This window comes from Ammospiza caudacuta, chromosome 3 (assembly GCF_027887145.1).
Source record: "Ammospiza caudacuta isolate bAmmCau1 chromosome 3, bAmmCau1.pri, whole genome shotgun sequence".
NCBI lineage: Eukaryota > Metazoa > Chordata > Aves > Passeriformes > Passerellidae > Ammospiza > Ammospiza caudacuta.
In genome coordinates this window covers 43599551-43621013 of record NC_080595.1, presented here as the reverse complement: position 1 = coordinate 43621013, position 21463 = coordinate 43599551, and the positions used below count along the sequence as shown (strand labels likewise).

Below are 21463 nucleotides of genomic sequence, written 5' to 3'. Positions count from 1 at the left end.
AGCCACTTACATATCATCCCCATGAAGAAGTCTATCATCTTTATCTGATGCTTGTCGCAATGCCTCTTTTTCACGCCTCTTTTTTTCCTTTTTTTCTTTCTTTGAGAGAGTTCGCTTGAAATTCTGAATTACTCCCTCTTTTTCTTGTTTTTCAGGCCCATTACTCTGAGCTTTCTGAAATAAATGAGTTTAAAACAGCTTCCATCAATTTCAATCCAAAGAAAAGTTAGCATTGATTTTAACTTTGCAGATGAACCTGTTTAAGACACAGTATCACTGACCCAAAGCCAACACTCCATTACACAGCGATGGGACTAATGCTCTCAAGGGAAACACAGAGAAGGCAAATATAATGTCACATTCCCAAGAAGGTACGAACTAATTGTACCCAACCAAGTGAATGAACTGCAGATTTTTACTTAAATAATGCCTGCTATCTACTTGGCCTCAAAAGATTAACTGAAGCTGCAAAAGAAATTTTTGCTTCTGAGTAAAAATACTCTGTAACAGTGCTGTGCTTAATCTGCTTTCAAGGCAACTCTGTTGGGGCACCAGATAAGAATAAACTGCAGAAGGAAAAACATTACAGAAGACTTTTCCCCAGTGGTATATTTTTCCAAGCTGTCATTCCAGCATTGTGTTCTTCAATTCCTGCTCCTTGCATACACATGATACCTGCAATCCTAGGCTCATTTGCCTTCTCTAAAGATTACAGAGCATGAGAGAAAGATGCAGATTTTCTCATTTCTATCAGGAAGCAAAGAACATAGAGAAGGAAGATTGAAAATCACTTAATTCAATTAATAGGAATAGCAGGGCTGGTACATGTAGTGCAAGGCATCATTAACTTTCCCTTCCGCCCTGTAACATGGATGTATCCTGTAGTCAAATGCCCAGTACAGGCTCACATCCCTATACCCAAAGCACTTCTAAAATTAACAAGCTCTAGTTCCAAAAGCAAAGGAAATTTAGTGCTCAGCACAAGATCAAAAACTCGCCTTAAGATAGCCCACACTGAATAGCATGTTTTCCATAGCTATAGGCAAACAAGCTACATATAATATATATAATTATATGACTTCAGGAGCCTAATCTAATCTAATCTAATTTAACGTTTAAATTGCTAATATTAAAGCAAATTTTTGTACAGTTGATGTTGGCAACTCATTCATTTTGCATCTGTAAGAGAAAAAAATAATCAAAAACCAAAAAAGCAAAACCAAACCAAACCAAAAACCCTGCACAAAAGGAAAAAGTCTTCCATCATTTTTTTCAAGAAAGAGAATGTTACCTAAGGAGGTAATAATTTTTAGCTCTATAACTCCCCCTGGCACTCCCTTTTAAAAGCTTTGCAAGAGACAGGATTACCTTCTGGTATGCAGCACCATATACTATTTGAGATATTTTTCAAGTCATCATAATATAACAAAGCAAGCTTTAAGTTCTCTAGGCATGCTCCAGTACTAGACAGCTACATGGATCACAGCATCACCAGCCATCTAAAGATAACAAAAGAGCTGTGTCGCAAAGATGCACTTCAAGTATTTAAAAATACTTGCTCCAGATATTGAAGGTCATGAGCAGCAGTTGCTTTCAGGAATTAGAAAAGTGAAAGTTATGTTTTCCTATATAACCAAACCCCAGAGATTTCAAAACTGCTGTTAGCACTAGCATGCTCTGTAGAGACTCACCTTTGGAGGAAGTGTATCATTTTCATTCTTGAGGACAAACCTTCCCTCGCGATCATCTTTGTTCCAGTTTAACTGTACAACAAGAGGCTTCTCATCCACATCTAATCTTCTTTCTTCTTCAAAAAAATGAAAAGCAGAAATAATTACTTGGTATCTCAAGAGCAAAGATAGTTTGAAGTAAGTTAAGCTTTCAATAAAACCAAAAGGTTTGCTTAACAGAACACATCAGTTGATGTTTCCCTCTTAAGTACAGGGACAGAAAGCAAGCTTGGGAATGTAAAATTAATTGCATGTCTCCTTTCCAGCAACAAGCCCAAGTGTTCCATCTATCTACATAAGCTAAATGTCCCCATAAAGTAGTCACACATAACTCCTTTCTCAGAACTAAGTCTTGGAACACAACATTACCACCCTGGAGGAGAAGTCAGATTTAGAGTTGAAATGCTTAGCACTTTGTAACATTCTGGGCCTTGTAAATACTCATTTTTCTTGTTTTAAATTTACTTTTAAATTTACTTTTTTTAAAGTAGACCACAGTCTGGTTGCAGCCCAAAAATACTATCCTAAAAAGACTGCACAAAAATAAACAAGATTACAAAATTTAAACAATAAAACAAATCAAAAGCCCCCACGACATTATTCAGATCCAAGACAAAATTTCATTTAGAGTATTACATCTATTTTAAGTATATGAAAAAACAACTGACAGAGTGGTTAAAAAACTTAAGAAGTCTTGCCATTTGACTTTCCCTTTGAAAAGGAGGAGACAGTACATATGCCCAGGAAAACAATGACGAGGTCTTTGTGGTTATTTTGTTCAGTAAGAAACACTCCTATTGACCTTGTATGCCTCAATCATCTTTTAAAAATCAGGAACTTGTTCCGCAAAGAAAACAATTTCATTTGACTATAGGTACAGCACTAACAGACTTTTAAAGAAATATAAAGCAGAAAAAAAAATTCTTTTCAGTCGTTCAAATGCAGTATTTAAGGTTGTTCAAGCACTTGTGTACACTTCTTAAGTACAAAAATAAAAAAACACAACCAAAAGATAGTTTCTCTTTTATCTGTCCCCACCACCACGACCCACACTACCACCTTCTGATCTGAAACAGACAAATTTTAGCAGCACCAAAGACTATTTAGATATCCAGGTTCTCCACAGGTAACATCAGAGGATCTGTTTAAGAAACACAGTGGCTTCAAACAATATTAAGCTGAACTTCCCCATTTCAGCAGTAAAAGAACATGAGTTACAAGATTACCATCACAGGCCCACAATGTCAAAGAACAGAAGGTGTACTCTCAACTGGTCAATTTAACAATCCTAGTCTGCCATTATAAATTTAGTCTTTACCTACTAATCCTAAAAATAGCAACTCTCTCAAAAATGTCAACACACTAACCGGATGTCAATCACGGCATTTTAAAAATCATAATCAAATCTTACATTAACTGCAGGCCTAGTATGTATAATCAGGTTTTGAAAACCACTCCCCAAAAACAATTAATAGCAACATATTTAAGAATAAGAAACCCAAGTCTCATGTGGTTCAGAAACTGAGGGCAAATATAAAGATACTTTGGCTGGGAGTAGATATAATGGTGGTGAGGATGCAGGAAGGACTTAATGAATAAATACAAACCTCCACTGACATGCACTTCATAAAGTGAGTATTTAGGGGATGACAACATTCGCATGTCTGGTCGAAACTTCTCTGCAAGAGTTTCTATGACATCTTGAGTTGTGGCTGTACTGGAGACACGGATACATTTTGTTGCAAAATTTCCAGCTGCTTTGTCTTGAAAGTAGAATCTCATTACTCCATGAAACTCGAGATCCTGTAAAGAAATAAAAATATAAATCTGAGTGCTGGCTAACATTTATAAGGTTCAGAGTTCTTTTATTATTTGTTACAAATTTATTATGAAAATATCAGCCCTCCAAATATTACACTGGTTTTCAAAATTTTCATAATAGTAGAATTAAAAACCAGGAAACTATAAACTTGAAAAGCTATCCTGCAAAAAGAAATTAAGAACTATCTATTATTGAAAATACTGAACTTGAATCTTTTAAGTATTCAAATTTACAGCTATATTCAGGAGAATTAATAAAACCTCTTTTCTAAAACCTAGAGACATTTTGAAGACTGAGAATAGGCCCCTGCAGCCCAAGTCTGTAAAAGTGCATGCTCAAGGAACAGCAGCGTGTCTTCATGAGAACAGCCTGCTGTCACAGAACTCACAGGATCATCTTTTCTCTCCTGTTTTCACCCCTTCAGGCACTCCTGTCTCATGGTGGCATCTGTTTGTCCCAGAAGCAGCCTTTTAAGGAAGCTAAACCATTTGACTTGCTTCTACTTTTTATTTTAAGAAAGGTTATTCTTTGGTACAGCTCCCTAAGCACTCAGTGAGGGAAAAAAGCTTCAGCACCAACACGAGGTGAAGAAAGGGACTGCAGCTGTCAGCCAGGTGGCTACACTACAACTGCAAAGGGAATTTGTTCAAACTATTGTAATTTCACATCCTCAAGTGATTTCCATTGCCTATGCTCTACTGCAGCACACCAAACTTCAGGAGGATACTGTCTGCTTATGCTACTCCACTACCAGTCTGAACAACAACTCCAAATCCAAATTTTAGTTCCCCAGTGGTCTCCACCTGGCCAACTTTTGCCCCTTGCATAAATCCCAGCAATCATGGGGCCCTGCACTCAAGGGAAATCAAGGATATTCAAGTCTCCAGCTGACTTTGTCAAGTTTACTCTACAGTTTAATAATCACTGCTCCTGTCTTCACTCTCCAGAGGCTTTGAAATAGGTAAATTCTTAGGTGTTGAGCACAGTGATAGATTTTATGCTAGGCACAGCCCTTTCCAGTACTACATCTGATCACAGGACACGCTTTACAATGCTTCTTTGAACAGCAAAGAATCAAGATATTTACTGAAGCTACTCTATCATTCAGAAGACCTTTGCAAAAAGAAATGAAAACATAAGAATATTTAAAAAGGAATTAAGAATTCAAATAATCTACACTTAGACAAACATCTGTGTCACCTAGATACATGCAGAAATAAGAACTGTTCTTCTCAGGATATTCCCAAGCCTACACCAACACAGCAGTCCAATGAAATGCACTATGGACCTTGACAATGGCCAATTGTGTTTTATTCTCTGTTGCTATCTGAACAATTTACAGAATTAATCTTTCAGAGCCTGCACTGCTGTTCCCACAGAACTATGTATTGTACTTAGTAATACAGTGTTCCTTCCAGAGTTCCTTCCTGCAAGAAGTTACAGTTTCCACATTCCTCCAGCTAGTTCCCACCTCTACACACACTCTGAATTTAACTGCAGTTTATACGACCATGAGTATAATTCTTCAGCTGTGAACATTTTTGTAACATTTTTGCTACTACTCACCTCTCAAAAGCATCCAGTCTACTTCATTTCTTGTCTTTAATTATATATATCGAATTATTAACTAATTATCCATACAAGGACTTACCCCTCTCATGCAGAAGGCTACTAAATGACTTCTGGAAATCCTAGCTATCACAGTGAATTGGAGCTTCCCTTACAGGTGCTCTTGGTAACTCCTTCCATGAGTTCCAAAAGGTCTGAAGCACAGCTTCTCTTCTAAGTCCTGCTGACCTTTCTACAAGATGTTATAACAGACACCACGTGTCCATGAATTCTGTAGGTTAATGCAGTTTCTTCTTACACAGAACATCAGTGAACACCCTTTGTAATACTGGTTTCACAGTGCATTTGCATCCAACGACCTGAAGGTGTCCACCTAACAGAGCCATTACAGACCACTTAGAAAATTACTTCATCCCTCACTTCCTCCAGTTATTGGATGAAGATTCTCTAGTTCTAGTAACTTGCTTTCCTGCCTTTTTCTCTCTTAACAAATACTGACTTGAAAGCATTCCTCAATTTTTTATATATATTTTTTTATCTCATGCTTTTATATTCTACTTATCAGATTTTACATCCTTACAGTTTTCCTCATTTGGATACTACTTCAGCTTTCTAGTAATTATCTTTTCCTATGATGTTCAGTCATGCCAACTTCCTTTCACACTTCCCTCGATAGCTGGCATGCTTTTGGTCTGTACCTCCAGCACAGCATCTTTAACTCTCAGCAGGCACAGGCACTTGGCTACTTACTTGCCCCTTTTAGCTTTACCAAGCCTTCCTAGGGCTGGTATGCTGCATCTCCAACTGGCTTGGGAAATTCTGTACTTTTTGCCAGAATCTAAGCATGTCATGATCTCTAGAAAGCAGAGCATTCTCACAGGTAATATTCCAAGCCACATTCCATGCACACTTTTGTATAGATTTGGTTTAAATGGTTGCCTCTCCTGCTATTACTCCTTAATCGTGATGCTCCACAAAACAGCCACAGTATTTTTATAATCGATTTTAAGTTTCAATCCACTTGTTTGATCGTTGCAAAAGACAACACATAAGCCTTCTACGGAAGTATCATGAAGCAATCATGTCTCATTTAGAACACTTATTTCCCTTTATACAAGGGAAATAAATGTTCTAAATGAAACCCCATCTCACCCCACCACCATCTCAAGGTACTGCTGAAGCAAGAATTTTAAAAGAGAAAAATGAGCCCATTCCTAATCTTTTCCATGCAGTATGTACTGTGTGAGTACATAATGAGACAAGACTCAAGTAGCTTTTTTTCAGTTTTTTTTTTGTTTTGTTTGTTTGTTTGTTTTTTAGGGAGAGCAGATTATTTTACTGAGGACACATTCTACTGCCAAGTAGCCATGCTTTTAATCTGCAGATATTTTAACAACACAGTACAGACTGAAGAGCAAAGGTCCATTCAGAGAAGATGTAAGAAACAATCCAGGAAGCTTTCTAAACTACCATGTTGTTTGTTGTTGTTGTTAATATTAGTAATATCAATAATATTGCAAGTTACAACTTATTTCTGCTTCCAGGTACTAACAAAGCAGATGAGACAAAAGTGTATTCTGAATTCTCAAGATACAATGTCTGTATAAGCAAGTTTTGTTTTCATTTTCCAAATGAAGTAATGTGTTTTCCTAATATTGGCATTTGACAACCTTGATATAAAAACAACTGAGTGCAGTGACCACTGACTGTCCATTATCCCCCAATCTCTTCTACAGCAGCTTCTCAAGCTGTCTCCACAAACCATGTCCTTGTCCCCTCCCCTCCCCTCTACTTTTTCCAAAGTTTTCTGCTAAAAAAAAAAAGACTGCACAACAGCATCACAATCTTCTATCACTTCTCCATATAAAAGTCATTTTAATGTTTAATTTCCATTACATTCCAAACTGTACCTTGAGGTATTGCTTGGATTATTATAGATTTAAATAAAAGTATTTGATGACATGGAAGTAATTGGTTTCACATTTCAAAAAAATCAGGAAATAGGAGACCAAAAAAACCAAAAAGATCCCTTCTAGTCTTCATCATTTTTTGATGTCGTGTTTGTGTGTGTGTATTGCTGCAGTTCAAGCCACATTTAACTTTGCAGCCACATGCTTAGCAGATAAATCCCAACTGCACAGAAACAGACGCCACCACTCACACTCAGACAACAAGGCAGGCACTGCACTTAAATTTCCACTCTCCACTCTAACTCTGCATTAAAGTGTTTATTTTTCAGAGTTTTGTGTTTCATCCTCAAACTCATTCACAACTGAATTTCTCTGTCAAGAATGCTAGGCATATTCACTGCCGATTCTGTGTCAGAGAAAGAGGCTGAAGAACAAGAATTCCTTGTCCTAAACCAGGTAGATACTTGTGTATTTATTATTCCCTGATATATTCTTGTAAGTGAAGGAATCTCCCCAAAACACTTACAAATCTCTTGAAACTATCTATCTTTCTCCAAAGATAAGAACTGTCCTTTATCAAAAAGAAATTAAAATGTTTTCTGGATTTCAAGAGTGACTGATTACTTAAGTGTATAAACACTCCTAAATTCCTCTCAGGAGTTTATATGCATGATAAGCAATTTAAGCAATCTAATATTGATCACATTTGGTATTTTGTGTATCTGCAGTACAAGTTCAAGGATCATGCAGGAATGCAAGGATACAGACCAGTCTTCAGCCACACAAGTACAGTCAATTTTCACAAAATTTTAATTCTGATCATCTAGTCCGCAAAACATATTTTGGAGATCATACAGCGAAAGTCAGCTTTTTAGGCCTTTCAAATAATAAAGGCGACTTTCCTCAAATACAAAGCACAATTATTCCTTTTTATTAGTATCAAATGAAGTTATGGTAGTTTCCAAAACATATCCTACTCAAAAGGTTTCAACTTACATAATAGTTTCCAGTTAACCATTGTTTTCCTGTTTTACAAACAAAAGTAAGCTGCACCTCCTCTTCATTAGGCACAAAGGAAAGAGTTCATAGAAGCATTTCAAATGTCCAGTTATGACTTTTTGCATAAAGTCAATGACAGGCAGCAACTGCTTTAAAACCAATGGAACAAATGTTCCAAAAATGTGTCTTCAGAAAACAAAAATACAAACACACAAAAGCATCAGAATGAAACACCTGAAACACTTTCATAAAGTGAAACTACTTCATAATTCTACAAAATCTTGTGAAAAGCTTCCATTAAACATTCTTAGAAAACATCTGCCTTCTCCATGCTATCACTCTCCTCTGACATTCCCCTTGAGGACATCAGACCATCATTAAATGAAAAGGAGCATTACAAAAGCAGGAAGCAAACAAACTTTAATACATAATGAAGTCAGTCACACAGAGCACCCAAGTCACACTTAAAACTGAAGATGTGAGGCATAAGTTATCATATAAATTCCCTCCAACTTTTTCCATGAGGCTTCACAAAAGTGACTCTGGTTTCTCAAAACAGTTTGATCTTTAAATCTGGTTCCCAGTTACTTACTATCAAGGGTGGATTTCTGCTTTAAAGCAGTAAAGCATTATTACTTTAATGAGTGATAATCAAGATCACTCATTTGAAGTTATGCTACAGAGAAATCCAAGTAAGTAAAGGATGGAGGGAAGAGCATCTCAAGCTCCCCTCTCCAATTACAAAGAGTGGTTATATATACATGTGAAAAGTGTTAATAATTATGGAAGGCAAAGTTGTTTAATACTTTGGCAATCCAAAACAAAGAAAATCCCCACAAAAAAAAAAAAAAAAAAAAAAAAAAAAAAAAAAAAAATCACGTCCAAACCTCTCTTTCTGCCAATCATCCCACGCTTTTTACACATGAATATAGTAGTCAAGAAGGTATATGGAAAACAAGTAGTAAGAGATAAAAAGACTGCACTGTACATGAAGCTCAGAAAAAGCCTGCAATGTGACACAATGGGACTTGCAGCAGGGAAACCTGAACTTCCTGAAGAATCTGAGGAGCTTTGGCAAACAAAACAGTAATATCCAGGAGCCATGCTCACATGAGAAAGGAAACCCCTGCTTTAAAGTGTCAGAGATAATGAGAGTATTTATCACAATATGTAGGGCACAGCAATGAATTAACTACTACTCCCACAAGCCAGCAAAGACTACCTATAGGCTGTTAAAACTCCTATCCCACCTGTATGCATCACAAAACACTACATACTTCAATACTTAAAGAGTATTACACACTACCCATTCTGTGAACTATTCAGTCTCTGGAGCAGCAGAGAATATACAAGCTTCCCTTCAGAAATCCTCATCTGCACCCCCTCCAAGAGGCTTTGATCTCTTTCAGCTGCATTGATAACACTGTTTGCCTCGCAAGCACATTCTGCATGACTGCATCTAGAAAATACCGAAATCCAGCACTAAGAACATCACATCTTTCTTCGTGCCCCATTCAAATTCTGCAAGCAAAAATCTACAGAGAACTAAGCTGCAATTACTATTCAGGTACATGTGCTTGCTGCTCAGGAGTTTTGCTAATAGAATATAAATAACAATAAAACAAATCCACAGTGCAGAAAGTAGAATTAAAGCACATAGAAGTTGCTTTCAAATGAATTCGGGTCACAATACTGATATAACAGGTCAGCATAGCAACAGTATTATCACTGCAGAATATTCTGAAACATTCATATAATGCCTTTGTATCTGACCTGTTGTCAGTCTACACAGCAAAATGAAATTGCTTCCTTTGCCTCTCCAAAAGCCATATGTATGCAACAAATCTGTGGAACTCTAATGAGTACAAGAATATTTAAAAAAAAGTTCTATGATATTTTAAAACCCATTTAAATCAGTAAGGCAATAAGCACTGTGAAATTACATGAGGGTGAGGTTTCTAGCACTCATTCCCAATTCTAGCACTCAATTCCAATAATGACCCAACTTGAAACTTGAGGACAGACAATCCTATTAAAAAGGAATTTCAAATAGTTGGGGTGGTTTTTTTAAAATCCTGGTAACTGTTATAAACTGTTTCTTCTGTAAAAAAGAAACACAATGCTCTTGTTAAGCTACAGTTTTTGAGTTAAGTTCAAAAAGTGCAGCTTCATGATAAAAGACTACCTTTAATCTAACAGAAGAAAGGAAGGACAATACAGATGAAAAAACAGCGCCTATAAAAAATAATTTTCATCAGCTTTACTTCCTCTTCCAAACCTCTGACACCTGGATCAACAAAGACTTGCTACTACAGAATGACTCATTCTGCCACACTTCAGACACTGTAATGTTCACAGAAGCAGGACCAACAGCTGACCTTTCTGTCAAGGAGAATTACCAATAACCCACAACACAAAGATCATAACTAAGTGAAACCTCCTCTTTATTTTCCCAAGGAAAATTGCATCTTATGAACCAACCCCACTACGTTTTGAAACAAAACCTCAAAACCAAGAGATACTACAAACACTTTCACAATATAAATGTAATGCAATGAAGTCAATGCAAAAGCCACTGCACTGTATAACAGTGCACAAAAACTAAGGCCAAAATTCAAGTGTATAATTATCACATCCAGTACAAAAGGACTAAATTTCCTAAATGCAGCTTTAATGCCCATATGAACCCTGAATTATCACAGATGTAGATATTTTACTGTATACTTTATATGCATTGTCCCTGCTTCCTGTTGCTTATCTGTCCCCAACAGCAAGACTAATTAACACAAAAACTCTTGGGATTAAACAAACACTATTGTAATCTTCCATATTTTCCTGCTATCTTACATCTCACAGATCAAAAAATTAAGTTTCAAAAGAGTCCCATCTACACCAGGTAGATGAAGCGACTCCTGCTGACTTAAAAATAAAACAAAACCTGTTGTTTTCAGAGTAGTCTTTTACCAGAGCCACATTCTGTGGTGCCATCAACCCTACTTCATTCTGAATACACCAAAGTTTTCATAGCCTTTTACAAAAGATATTATTACACAAGCAATATGAACTGTCTTCACATAAGATTTATGAGTCGAAAAGCAACTTTTCATTAAAAATTTAAAAATTTGCCAAGGGCACTCCTCAAAAGCATGACAGACATTACCTCCCAATCCTTAATTTTCAAACCAGCAGTACTGATCAGCAAAATCAGCACAGCACTCGCAACACAGCTGCTGCCTGCCCCCTGCAGGGTGTGCTTTGTTAAGCTGCGGTGGACAGCATTTACACAATCAACCAGAGCACACCCATATCTGTTCTTTGTACAAAATGAAACCTTCAGCCAACTGAAGAAATCAAACAAAAAATGTTTTCAACAATAAGCACTACCAACAGCTTGGTAACTATTTAATCATTCATCAGCCATTCAAAATAAAAATAAAGCTACAGAAGATTTAAATCATATCCCCAAGTTAAAACATACCACCAGTTACAAACTATATTAATGCTGGTATCATATAGAGACTCTCCCAATACCCTTATACTGAGGGCCTTGCAGCAACTGTCAACACATACTCTGAAAAAAAAAAAATAAGAAAGCTGTTATTAAGAAAGCTGTTATTATTATTATGATGATTAGGAAAATTGTTTGAAGGCAGTGATGTGACATTAAGGAAGCAGAAAAGTGATTGGTGTACATCTGGTGTATCAAAATACCCTGACGGTCTCCAGCAACAGGAGAGAGGTACAGGCAGAGCTCAATCATACCTGAAACCAGGTAAAAAGCAAGTCAAAACCAAACAAAGCCTCTTTTGAATTAACATGACATATTTAAAAGAGGAAAAATAACAAAGAGCAAAGGACCTCAAATAAAATATTGCTTACCTTTCTACTATTTATTTACAACCTGTTGTGCAACTAAGACAATTGCTAAGGAGCAACACCAGAAAACTTAGAGAAGAATTAAAAGTACAGACAATCCCCTGTAACACTTTTCAGATGCATCTTAAAAACCCACTGAAATAAATCAGAGTTCTCCATACTATTTACAGTGTTAAAAACTGTTCCTTTTGAACAGTTCCATTTAGAGGAAAAGAAACAGGTTATTACATCCACCTCAAACCAAAATACAACAGGAAAATTGAAGGGTGAGAATGAAAGCTCAGGCACTAGAAAGTCTGATTTTTCAGTCGTTGCTACTTGCAGAGCTGCAATCCCTGTATTTAAAATATTTCAGACATCAATCAGGCCACAAAAAAGACTGCCCTTACTCACGTTAACATTAAAAGTGCAGACACACAGTCAGCAACAGAAACTCTAGTGCTGCAGAAAGCACTTCCTCATACTGACACACTCATTCCCACCTCCTCTCTTATGCCAGGCACCAGCATCCTGCAGCTGTACAGCAACATGAATCAGGTTAACTCGGAAGATATTTCCCTTCCCTTCATTCAGTGTGCAGGAAATTGTCAGAGCCAGCAGCTGGGGGAACTCTCCTGCTGGTACCATGTGTCAGTTTGAAGGAACCACGAAACAGCAACCTCTGCCAAGCTGGACACTTCATTCCCCCTTCTGCCCCAGCACCAGCACGTACCTGCCTGCAGCACGATAAGCCAGCGGGCTCTTACTGCTTTTGTCCCAGGCTACGCTGGCTCGGCTGTGAGCCTTGACACAGCCAGATAAGCACCAGACCAAAGAAGGCAGCAGGAATGCAGCAGCCTAGCAGAGAGAGACTGGCAGTCCTGATGAACTGAATGGAAACTGTAGCTTGTTACAGGAATGGCAAATCTCTCAAATATTTTAAAGACTTAGTCCACAATCACATGGCATTTAGATAAATTATTTTCTACAGTCACAAAGTAAAATTTAGAATATTGTAATCTTAAGGCTATTTCTGTAACAGGCATACAAACTCTTAGATTCCAGAGTTACATGATAATTTCTCTAAGCTTAAAAAGATTACAGTTTTTCCTCTGTAATAAAACTCTGATACTGGAATGTCTTAGGAACAGTCTTAAACCCATAAAAAATAACAATACAAGTAGTTGGCAAATTCATCTGTGAAACTACTAAAAGCTGAAAAGATACTTCTTTTTGAGTGAAAACTCAGTATTTCTAACAGAAATGTCAATCTACTTACAGCAGAAAGCTGCACTACAGGAAAAAAAAACATTTCCACCAGCAATCAAACTCATGAAGCCTGGTTTCTTGTGGCTGTCTTCTGAAAGCTGATGAGTTTTATTGTAGATGGCACAAATGAAATTATTCTTAACATTTCCCTCCCATACAGATTCTCTAGTGTCCAGAAGTACATATACTAGTTAGTACAAACTAAATCAAATTTCTTGTCTGTTTCTGACCTCTTACAGTGGCAACTTCACACTCCTGACATAGCTGAAGATTCAATCAAAGAACCAACAGACCAAATAAAACCCAGATTTGACAAGCTGGTGCCCATTGATAAGCTGTCACCAGCAAATACATAGAGCAGCTCAGAAACCATGCCCACTTGAACCACCTCACATTCACTTGACAAAACACTCATATTTATTTGCTTTCAGAATAACCTCTATATTTATATAGGAAATAATATAAATAAACTCTCACTACAGGACAAAAAAACCCCGACACCAACAATACTTTAAATGAACCACTGTCTGGATTAATTTCTTGTAATTAGCACTGCATTTTTACTATTTCAGTATCAGGCTTTAGTATGATGAGGCTATCAAAGGAAACTATAAAAACAGAATCAATTTTACATAATGCAACAAGGGTCATGCCATGTATCTATGCTGACACAGCCAGTAAAGTTTGAGCCAAGTTCTACTCAGTAATGATAAACTTGATTGTGTTACCCTGGCTTCCCATTCCTGTGGGATGAACTGGAATCAGCACCGTACAGGGTTAAGACATCCAGCTACACTGTCTGAACTAGAAAAACGCTGGTGCTATCTGATACACTGATGGAGGAGCTTTGGCAACCAGGCTAATTAGTCAGGAGTTTGAAGCAGGAATGCTAACAAGCCTAACACAAAAAACAAGCACCTGATTCTCCTGAAGCAGACAAACTGCGGCCCGGAATCTGCATGAATAAAAATAAAAATACCCCAAACCTCAAAACATTCTGATTTAAATATAACCTCTGAGTAGATTTCAAAAAGTTATTTCCCAAATGAATCACGTTAGTCAATCAGGTTTTAAGTAATATCATAACATCAAAATGTACCACTAAATGCAATTTTACTGTAACAAATTCTAGAGAAATGGGGCAAAGGATCTCTTTTTGAACTACTACTGTTTTTCTTCCCTACCTGAAATACTTTCCCCTTTGCTTTTTAAGGGCAAATCAGCCATACTTCAGACTATGGAGTATGGCTACAAAAACAGCTCTGAAAAAAACCCCAAACTGAAAATCTGCACTGATGACTGAAATTATTGAGATGATCTGTGTCATAGCCAAAGACACACAACCTCTCTGCTTTTATATGCAGCTTTGTCTAGGGTAAACATACACGTACACGAGCCAAGACATCCTTCTGGTTACTTCTACCACACATGCAGAAAAAAAAGATATTAATTCACTACAACCAAACACATTTCAAATTAACACATGAAATTGCCACACAGTTTTCAACATTAGAAAGCATTAACTTGAATACTAAAAAGAAAATACAGGGTTGACATTACAGCTTCCAAATGGGAGCATGTCCCCAAAAGAGTTGTGGTTTTGTTTATTTGGGTTTTTTTTTAATTCAGTCACTCAAAAACTCCTCCAGGAAGCCTCATTTTTATATTTAAAGGAATCAGGTAATTTTTTAAAACTTACAAAGCAGTTTTTTAACGTCGTTAGTTATCTTAATATTGGTTATCTTCATGTTGGACTACCAAGGCCACAGACAGTTTGTGAAAAATCTATCCAGTAATTCTAATAGTTTGGTAAAATTCATCTGTTGATAGCCTTCTCTCTGCAAATCCTACTTAAACCTGTTGTATAATCTTTGGCAACAATTTCATCAAGCACTGTGCTTCGTGAATGACATTCAGCCTCAGTTAGTTGCATTTAAAAACAACTGCTGACAGCTAAAAAGGGGCTTTCTCTGCAGAAACACCATGTACAATATCTTCATACTGACAGTGGTTTTGTACTCCCTGTTTTGTGATGTTTTCTTTTGACTGTTCTCATACTACAAAATCCTCCATTCCATCACAAAAGCTAGCTCAAAGCACTCCCCAGCATATAAAAAGGTTTATTCCTAAGGCACCTGCACAACCAAAAACATTACCTTGCTTCTGATTTTACTCCCTCAATGCTCTGTTTACTTTTAGATTTGAAAGAGAAGATACCATGTAGCTATCAAGACAACAATACACTTTAATGTTTTGTACTTGAGCTGGCGCCCATCTCACTGAAGAAGGATTTTACATTCCAATTACCACCAACTTCCTTTTCCCCAACGGGGTTCCAGATTTGCTCCCAATCTACAACAGCGTCTGTTTTGCCAGACTGGAAGCAAGTTCATTGGCTGAAAGGTCCTACTCTCTAAACAGGCTTATCTAACAAAATCTCTATACATAAATACTTTCTTCTTTTATGTATCTTCCATATTATTATTATTATTACAGAACACGGAAGGCATTAGTCACATAGACGTAGAAATACATTCCCCAAAAAGTCCCTGACTGTTGATTACTGGATGGCTATCTCAAGAGCAAAATTACTCTGTAAATCCTGCTTGTGGCAGCAAGGGAAAATATGACATTAAGCTAATCCAATGGCAACTAACAGTTACATTGGAAAGGGCTTTCCTCATCCTTTTCTACCCCCACTCCAGCTGTGTGTCACTATAATTGTTTCAACACAGGCTTTTAGGTGAACTCTAATGAGCCAGTTCAGAGAGAAAAGCCCAACAAGAACTAATCCTAGTCTCCCAGCTTCCCTAAGAACTTCACCATGGAGTCACATAAAACCAAAAGCCAGCATAAAGAAGGCATTAAAAAAACCCAAACAAACCTGTTCAATTGAAGAAGGGGTGAAGGGAGCACTCTCTTGCAGCTAGAAAGCCATTTTACCAACTTCAGCTATAAGTGTGAAACCTCACTCACAAACTTTTCCCTTGGGTAGCTTTGGCACCCAAAATAAAACCAACAGCAGTAGTTTACAGAGGCAAGGAATGCTTCTGCAGACCCAGAAATCCAACCAATCATGAGGTTTGATAGAGATATGATAGAGGCTGGCTTCCAAGTGGAAATAAACTGGTTATCTGTGGGAATGCAGAAATTTCATCATCCCTGTCTAAACATCTGTTTCACTTGCCTAAGGATGAACAAACAAAACATTATGAAAGTAATACAGTATTTGAAACTCACTATAATAGACCTAAAAAAGGCTATTAAAATAAAATCAGACTGTAATTCAATTATTAAACCATTTAACTGAGCAGAACTTTAGCCATGGTTTTTAGTACTAGAGGACATAGCAACTCTCACCTATGAGTAGCACTACACACAAATATACATAGTTCTCTACTGTTTCAACTAAAAGTAACTAAAGGTATCAAAGACCAATGTGGAATTATTTTCTATTGTAAATAGTATTTTCTCCAAAACATCAGGAGCCACCAAGTGCAAAGTCCATTAGAGCTCAAATCACCAGCTAACTCTAGCCTCCAAATTTTTTTAAATGTCCTGAGCATAAAAAGGCAAGGGTTCAGCTCAAGCAGGAATGACACAAATGGTACAGGAATTACTCAGCAATGCCAAGAGATCTTCCGCAAAACACTGCTGCATCAGATGTTGTCCACACACAAACACTGGCAGTTTTTACAGAGTCTCCAAAGTCCTACAGAGACCACAATAGCACCATTCCAACAAAACAAGCCAGAGGAGGAGAGGAAACAAAATTATTAAAAGGCAATGAGATTTTAAGAAGCAGTCAATTAACAAAGTCAGTTCAGAGACATGGTGGGCTAAACATGTTTAAAAAGCTCACTTAGATCTGCTAAAGGTAACGTTTTATTGTGCCACCATTCATTAAAACAGAGAAGCACTCAAAAGCTGAACTATGGGTGTAAAAAGCTACTTTCTTTCTGTAACTGCAGTATTCCATAAGTGCAGGGCCACTGTATTTCCCTTTTTTTCCTACTGCTTCACAGTCTCTTATTCCATGCTCAGGACAACAATGCAAACACAGCGACTGTGAGTAATCGCCAACACTATTCCCGATAGAGGAAACAGCAGCTGACCAGTTGATTACACAGGAAGCTCCTCATTTCCTTTGCAGTTCTCTTCATAACAGCAGAAATAATCTAGAGAAAGGTATCTTGTGGTAGTAGCATAAAGACCAACTCCAGCGATTTTCTGTCAGAAGGAATTCAGTCAGAAACCACCAACAGTTTTTCAAACAATAGTCGAGATACACATACCCCAGTTCAAAAAAATAGTTTGAATTATAATTGTTATCATAACCTCTCAAATATTTTGGAGTTGAGTCTCTCATTAGAGTAAGTGTTCTGTGCAAGACTATTCATGTTTTATGAAAAAATATGATTCTCAAAAAGTAGAAAGGCAGCTCTTTTCCCAGTCGTAAACACTAATATATCATTACTTCTTTAAAATTATATAAGACACCTTAAATTATCATTCTGTTGCAATATAAGGTAATGCAGAAATCTATCCTCATTTTTAGACTTGATGAGGGGTTGAAAAGCAAGTATGGGATTAATTCAATTGATTAAGTTCCCAAAATTTGAAGCAGTCAAGAATTGATTGCTCACTTCTCATTTTAGCATCAGAACAAATCTAGTCTGGTAGGTCAGCAAGCAGACTAATACTGCCCCCTCATTTCGCAGTGCCTTGCTCTTTGTTTCACAAAAGGTTGCCACCGCCTGCTCACAGAAGAGTGAGGAAGTTTCAGAGGGCAGGTCAGTCACATCATCAGTTACAAGACTGGGTGTGTGGAGCTGGGAGGAGATAGAAACAACAAAAAGACAACTGAAAAGCTGAATACTTAATCATCACATAGGCATCCTTCACATTACTACTTTCTTCCTCACCCTTCCTACCCACCCTAGTCTGGAATAAGGAACTTGAAAAGAAACAGTGCAATTCTGTATTTGTACATTGCTTACTCTAGGTAGCAGCTTCATTCCTAGAACTGAGAGAGCAGATGATTACAGATATTAGAGAATCCAACTCAACAGCTCCCTTCCAGAGTTTGTTCACCCTTAAGACTTCATGTTGTCATAACCTAGGCAGTCTCCCCCCACTCACTGCAATGACTGTCTTCAGCTGAGCACATTCCACTTATGAAAGGAATACCATCAGAAGGGTATTTTTCTTCAGGAACTCACAATTCTGATCTCTGAACTTCTGAGGCAAACCAGTCCTGATGTAATGACTTTCCAGGGTGCACAATAAACCCTTTAAAACATGGTTTTTTGGAAGGAAATCCTAGAACAAGCATCTGGATGTAGGGATTAACAGCTAAAGTAGTAGTTCAGCTACTTAAGAATGGCTAGCAAGATTGCATCAAAAAAGATTCAAACACAGCATGCAGAAGAGGTGACTTAAAGCTTCTTTAAACTTAATATCAACATATACAATTCAATACTGAGTTTCTGAGATGTTTCTTATTTGGTTTATTTCAGTTTAAAATGCCTATTATATTAAAACTGGCCTAAGAACATTTGCAGTATTAACAGTCTAATGCTAACCAGGTTTCAAAACAGCAACTTTAATTTTAACAGTAAAAATGCTCCATTGAAGTAACAAAGTCATTACAAATATCTGTGGCCAGGCAAGATCATAGTTTGCTTTCAAACTTCAGCACTTCTTCTATCAAAAATGGTACACTACCAGCATGGCCTATTTTTCAGCATCACACAGAGACCAATATCACAATAGCAGAACTCAAAACAAAGAACATGACGCTGAGAATGAGTAATTGAACTAGTCAGTACACCATACTGTACAAATACAGTTTTATACACTAACAATAATCAGGAGTGAAAGCAAATCTTTATTCCCAAAAAACACACATCAACAAAAATAATCCAGCACAGTTCATTCACTGCAACTATCCATTCCAGTAACTCATACAGGTGTATCACCTGGAGAAGGAAGAGGCACTGGAACAGAAAATGGGAGCAAAACTGTGTGCAATTTACACAACTTACAAACACTTCCAGTCCTGCAGCACTAGGACCTCACCCGATCTCCCCTAGGCAATCCCTCACACAGGATACATTGACAGAACATAGTTTGATTAGGTCAAAGGATACATAAAGTGATCCTGAAACATTAAGGTATTTTCAGTCTCGAAGGTTGTGCAGGATGGGTAGAAGAATGCTGCGCTCAATTTCAAGAAGAATCTAAGCATTTCAATACTCAAAGCTTTCAAGCACATGCCTAAAGGCTTTGCCAAAGGAAATTCTTCAAAGTGGGGGTTTAGGTGGGGTATTTTTGCTTTGTTAATTGCTTGAGGTTTTGAGTAGATTTTCAGTTCAACAAAATTCAACAAGGGCAGAAGTACGGACAAATATGAAAGGTAAAATATCTTGCAACAACACAGACTCAAGAAAAGACTGGCTGGGAAGAAGCTCTGCTAAAGAAAATCTGAGGATCTTGGTGAACAGCAAGCTGAAGATGATTCAGATGCATGGCCTGGCAGCAAAGTCAACATCATGCTTAGCTGCATTAACACGAGTAATAGAAGCTTTAGGTCAAGTAAAACAATTGTATTGCTCTACCCAACACTGAGTTTTTGTGCTGTCAGTACAGGAAGAACAGAAATCAGCTGAAGTTCAGCAGAGAGCTACAGAATGTTTAGGAGGCTGAAGAACCATCTTAGGAGGCAAGACAGAAGGAGCTGAGTTTCTGGCTCCTGGAGAGAGCTGGCTTTGGGGAGACCTACAAAGCAGCTCAGAGGATCTGCAGAGGCCAAGAAGGCAATGAAACAGTGATCATCAGGGCATGGTGGGAGGACAAACACTGGACATTAAGTTGAAACAAAAGCAGCCTTGAAACTGACTATAGAGAAAACTTTTTTTATCATTAGGACAGTCAAGCCAATGAAGGAGAGTGCCCAGAGCTCCTGCAGTTACTGGTCCTTAGGGGGTTTTCAATACCTTATGAGAAAAGCCCTCAGGAGCATCAGGACTGACACTTCTTCAAGCAGAAGGCTGGAGCAGAAATCTCCTGATGTCTATTCCAAATCAAAAGATCATATTTTAACATCTTTAATCAAAGGAACATATTTAAACATCTGTAGAGGACAGGCTAATTTTCCAAGACTGTTCAGCTACAGAAAACACTAATTGTTACAGCAGGCAGGCAGGCAGATACCCTTAATTTAGGCATGACCTCCAACCAACAGGAGAGCTCCCAATACTGAGATGTACCAACATGTGTCTCAACAAGAACCATGACTAATAAAGGGATGAAAAAAGCTAAATAAAGTACTCTAAGTGGCAGCATAACATCTGTAAATTTCTCTTCAGGTACAAGCCCAACTGGTACACAACAGAGACAGTAAAGCCTATATAAGTGGTTCTAGTACACATAAGAAGAGTAATTAATAATGCAATGCAATCCATCACAATTGGAAATAAACTGGAATGGGTATGTACACCATGGAACCATCTAAGATTACAGGATAATTCATGGAGAAAGGAACTTCAGGAGTTTCCAATCCTAACTCCTAGTGAAAGAAAGGTAATTTCTGAGGTCTTCCCAGGCTCTTTTGCAGCTTTCTCCAGCCTGCTCTTAGAAATCTCCATGGACAGAAACTGCACAACCTCCCTGTGCAACCCGTTCCACTACTTGACTATTCCCTGGCATCTGAGAAGTTTTCTTTTGCAGAACACTTTTGTAGTTAGTGAACTGCATAATGATTTCACTTTTAATATAGATAAAATGACCTGTATGCCTGAAATAATACTTCTTTTAACATAGAAGTTCATCCTTCAAGAAAGATTATATAACCAAAAAACAATGAAAGATCAGAAAACTCAAGAGATACAGAAATTTAAGGCAAAAACTCAGAAGAAGTGGTTTTGAAAAAAAAAAAATTTCAATATTCCCCACCCTCCTTACATCCTCAAACCAGTGAGACTTCCATGGGTTCTACATGTTACTTTTGAAAGCAGTTCAGTCCTGAAGCTCTAGACAGGCACCTGAGTGGAACAAGGGAAGTGATTCATTACCATCAATACACATTTGTTGCTAACCTATAGTTGCTATAGGGCATGTGAGGCACAGGAAGGCAGGAGTGGGTGGAAATATTATTATTATTAATAATAATCACAAACTAACCACAGCAAACAGCTTGATTTTGAGAACACCACAAAGCAACAGAACATCAGAAGAAAACAAACTCAGAAAGCAGGAACACAAGGGAAGTGGGATAGACCAAGGTAAAAGAGAGATCAGGAGAGGAA

General features: G+C 37.5%; 1 protein-coding gene across 15 annotated transcripts in view; it reads right to left on the bottom strand.

Annotated features, from left to right (window-relative positions):
• Window positions 1–21463, bottom strand: part of AFDN (afadin, adherens junction formation factor) — a 115318-nt gene that overhangs the window by 77975 nt on the left and 15880 nt on the right. For 9 of the 15 annotated variants that reach the window (XM_058802835.1, XM_058802837.1, XM_058802844.1 and 6 more), the window contains exons 2-4: window positions 3338–3533; window positions 1692–1807; window positions 11–174 (exon numbers count right to left, since the gene is read on the bottom strand). In XM_058802835.1, coding sequence (XP_058658818.1) covers window positions 11–174; window positions 1692–1807; window positions 3338–3533 — 476 coding nt within the window. The remainder of the gene's footprint in view (window positions 1–10; window positions 175–1691; window positions 1808–3337; window positions 3534–21463) is intronic. The other 6 variants (XM_058802839.1, XM_058802845.1, XM_058802842.1 and 3 more) reach the window with 1 other exon arrangement.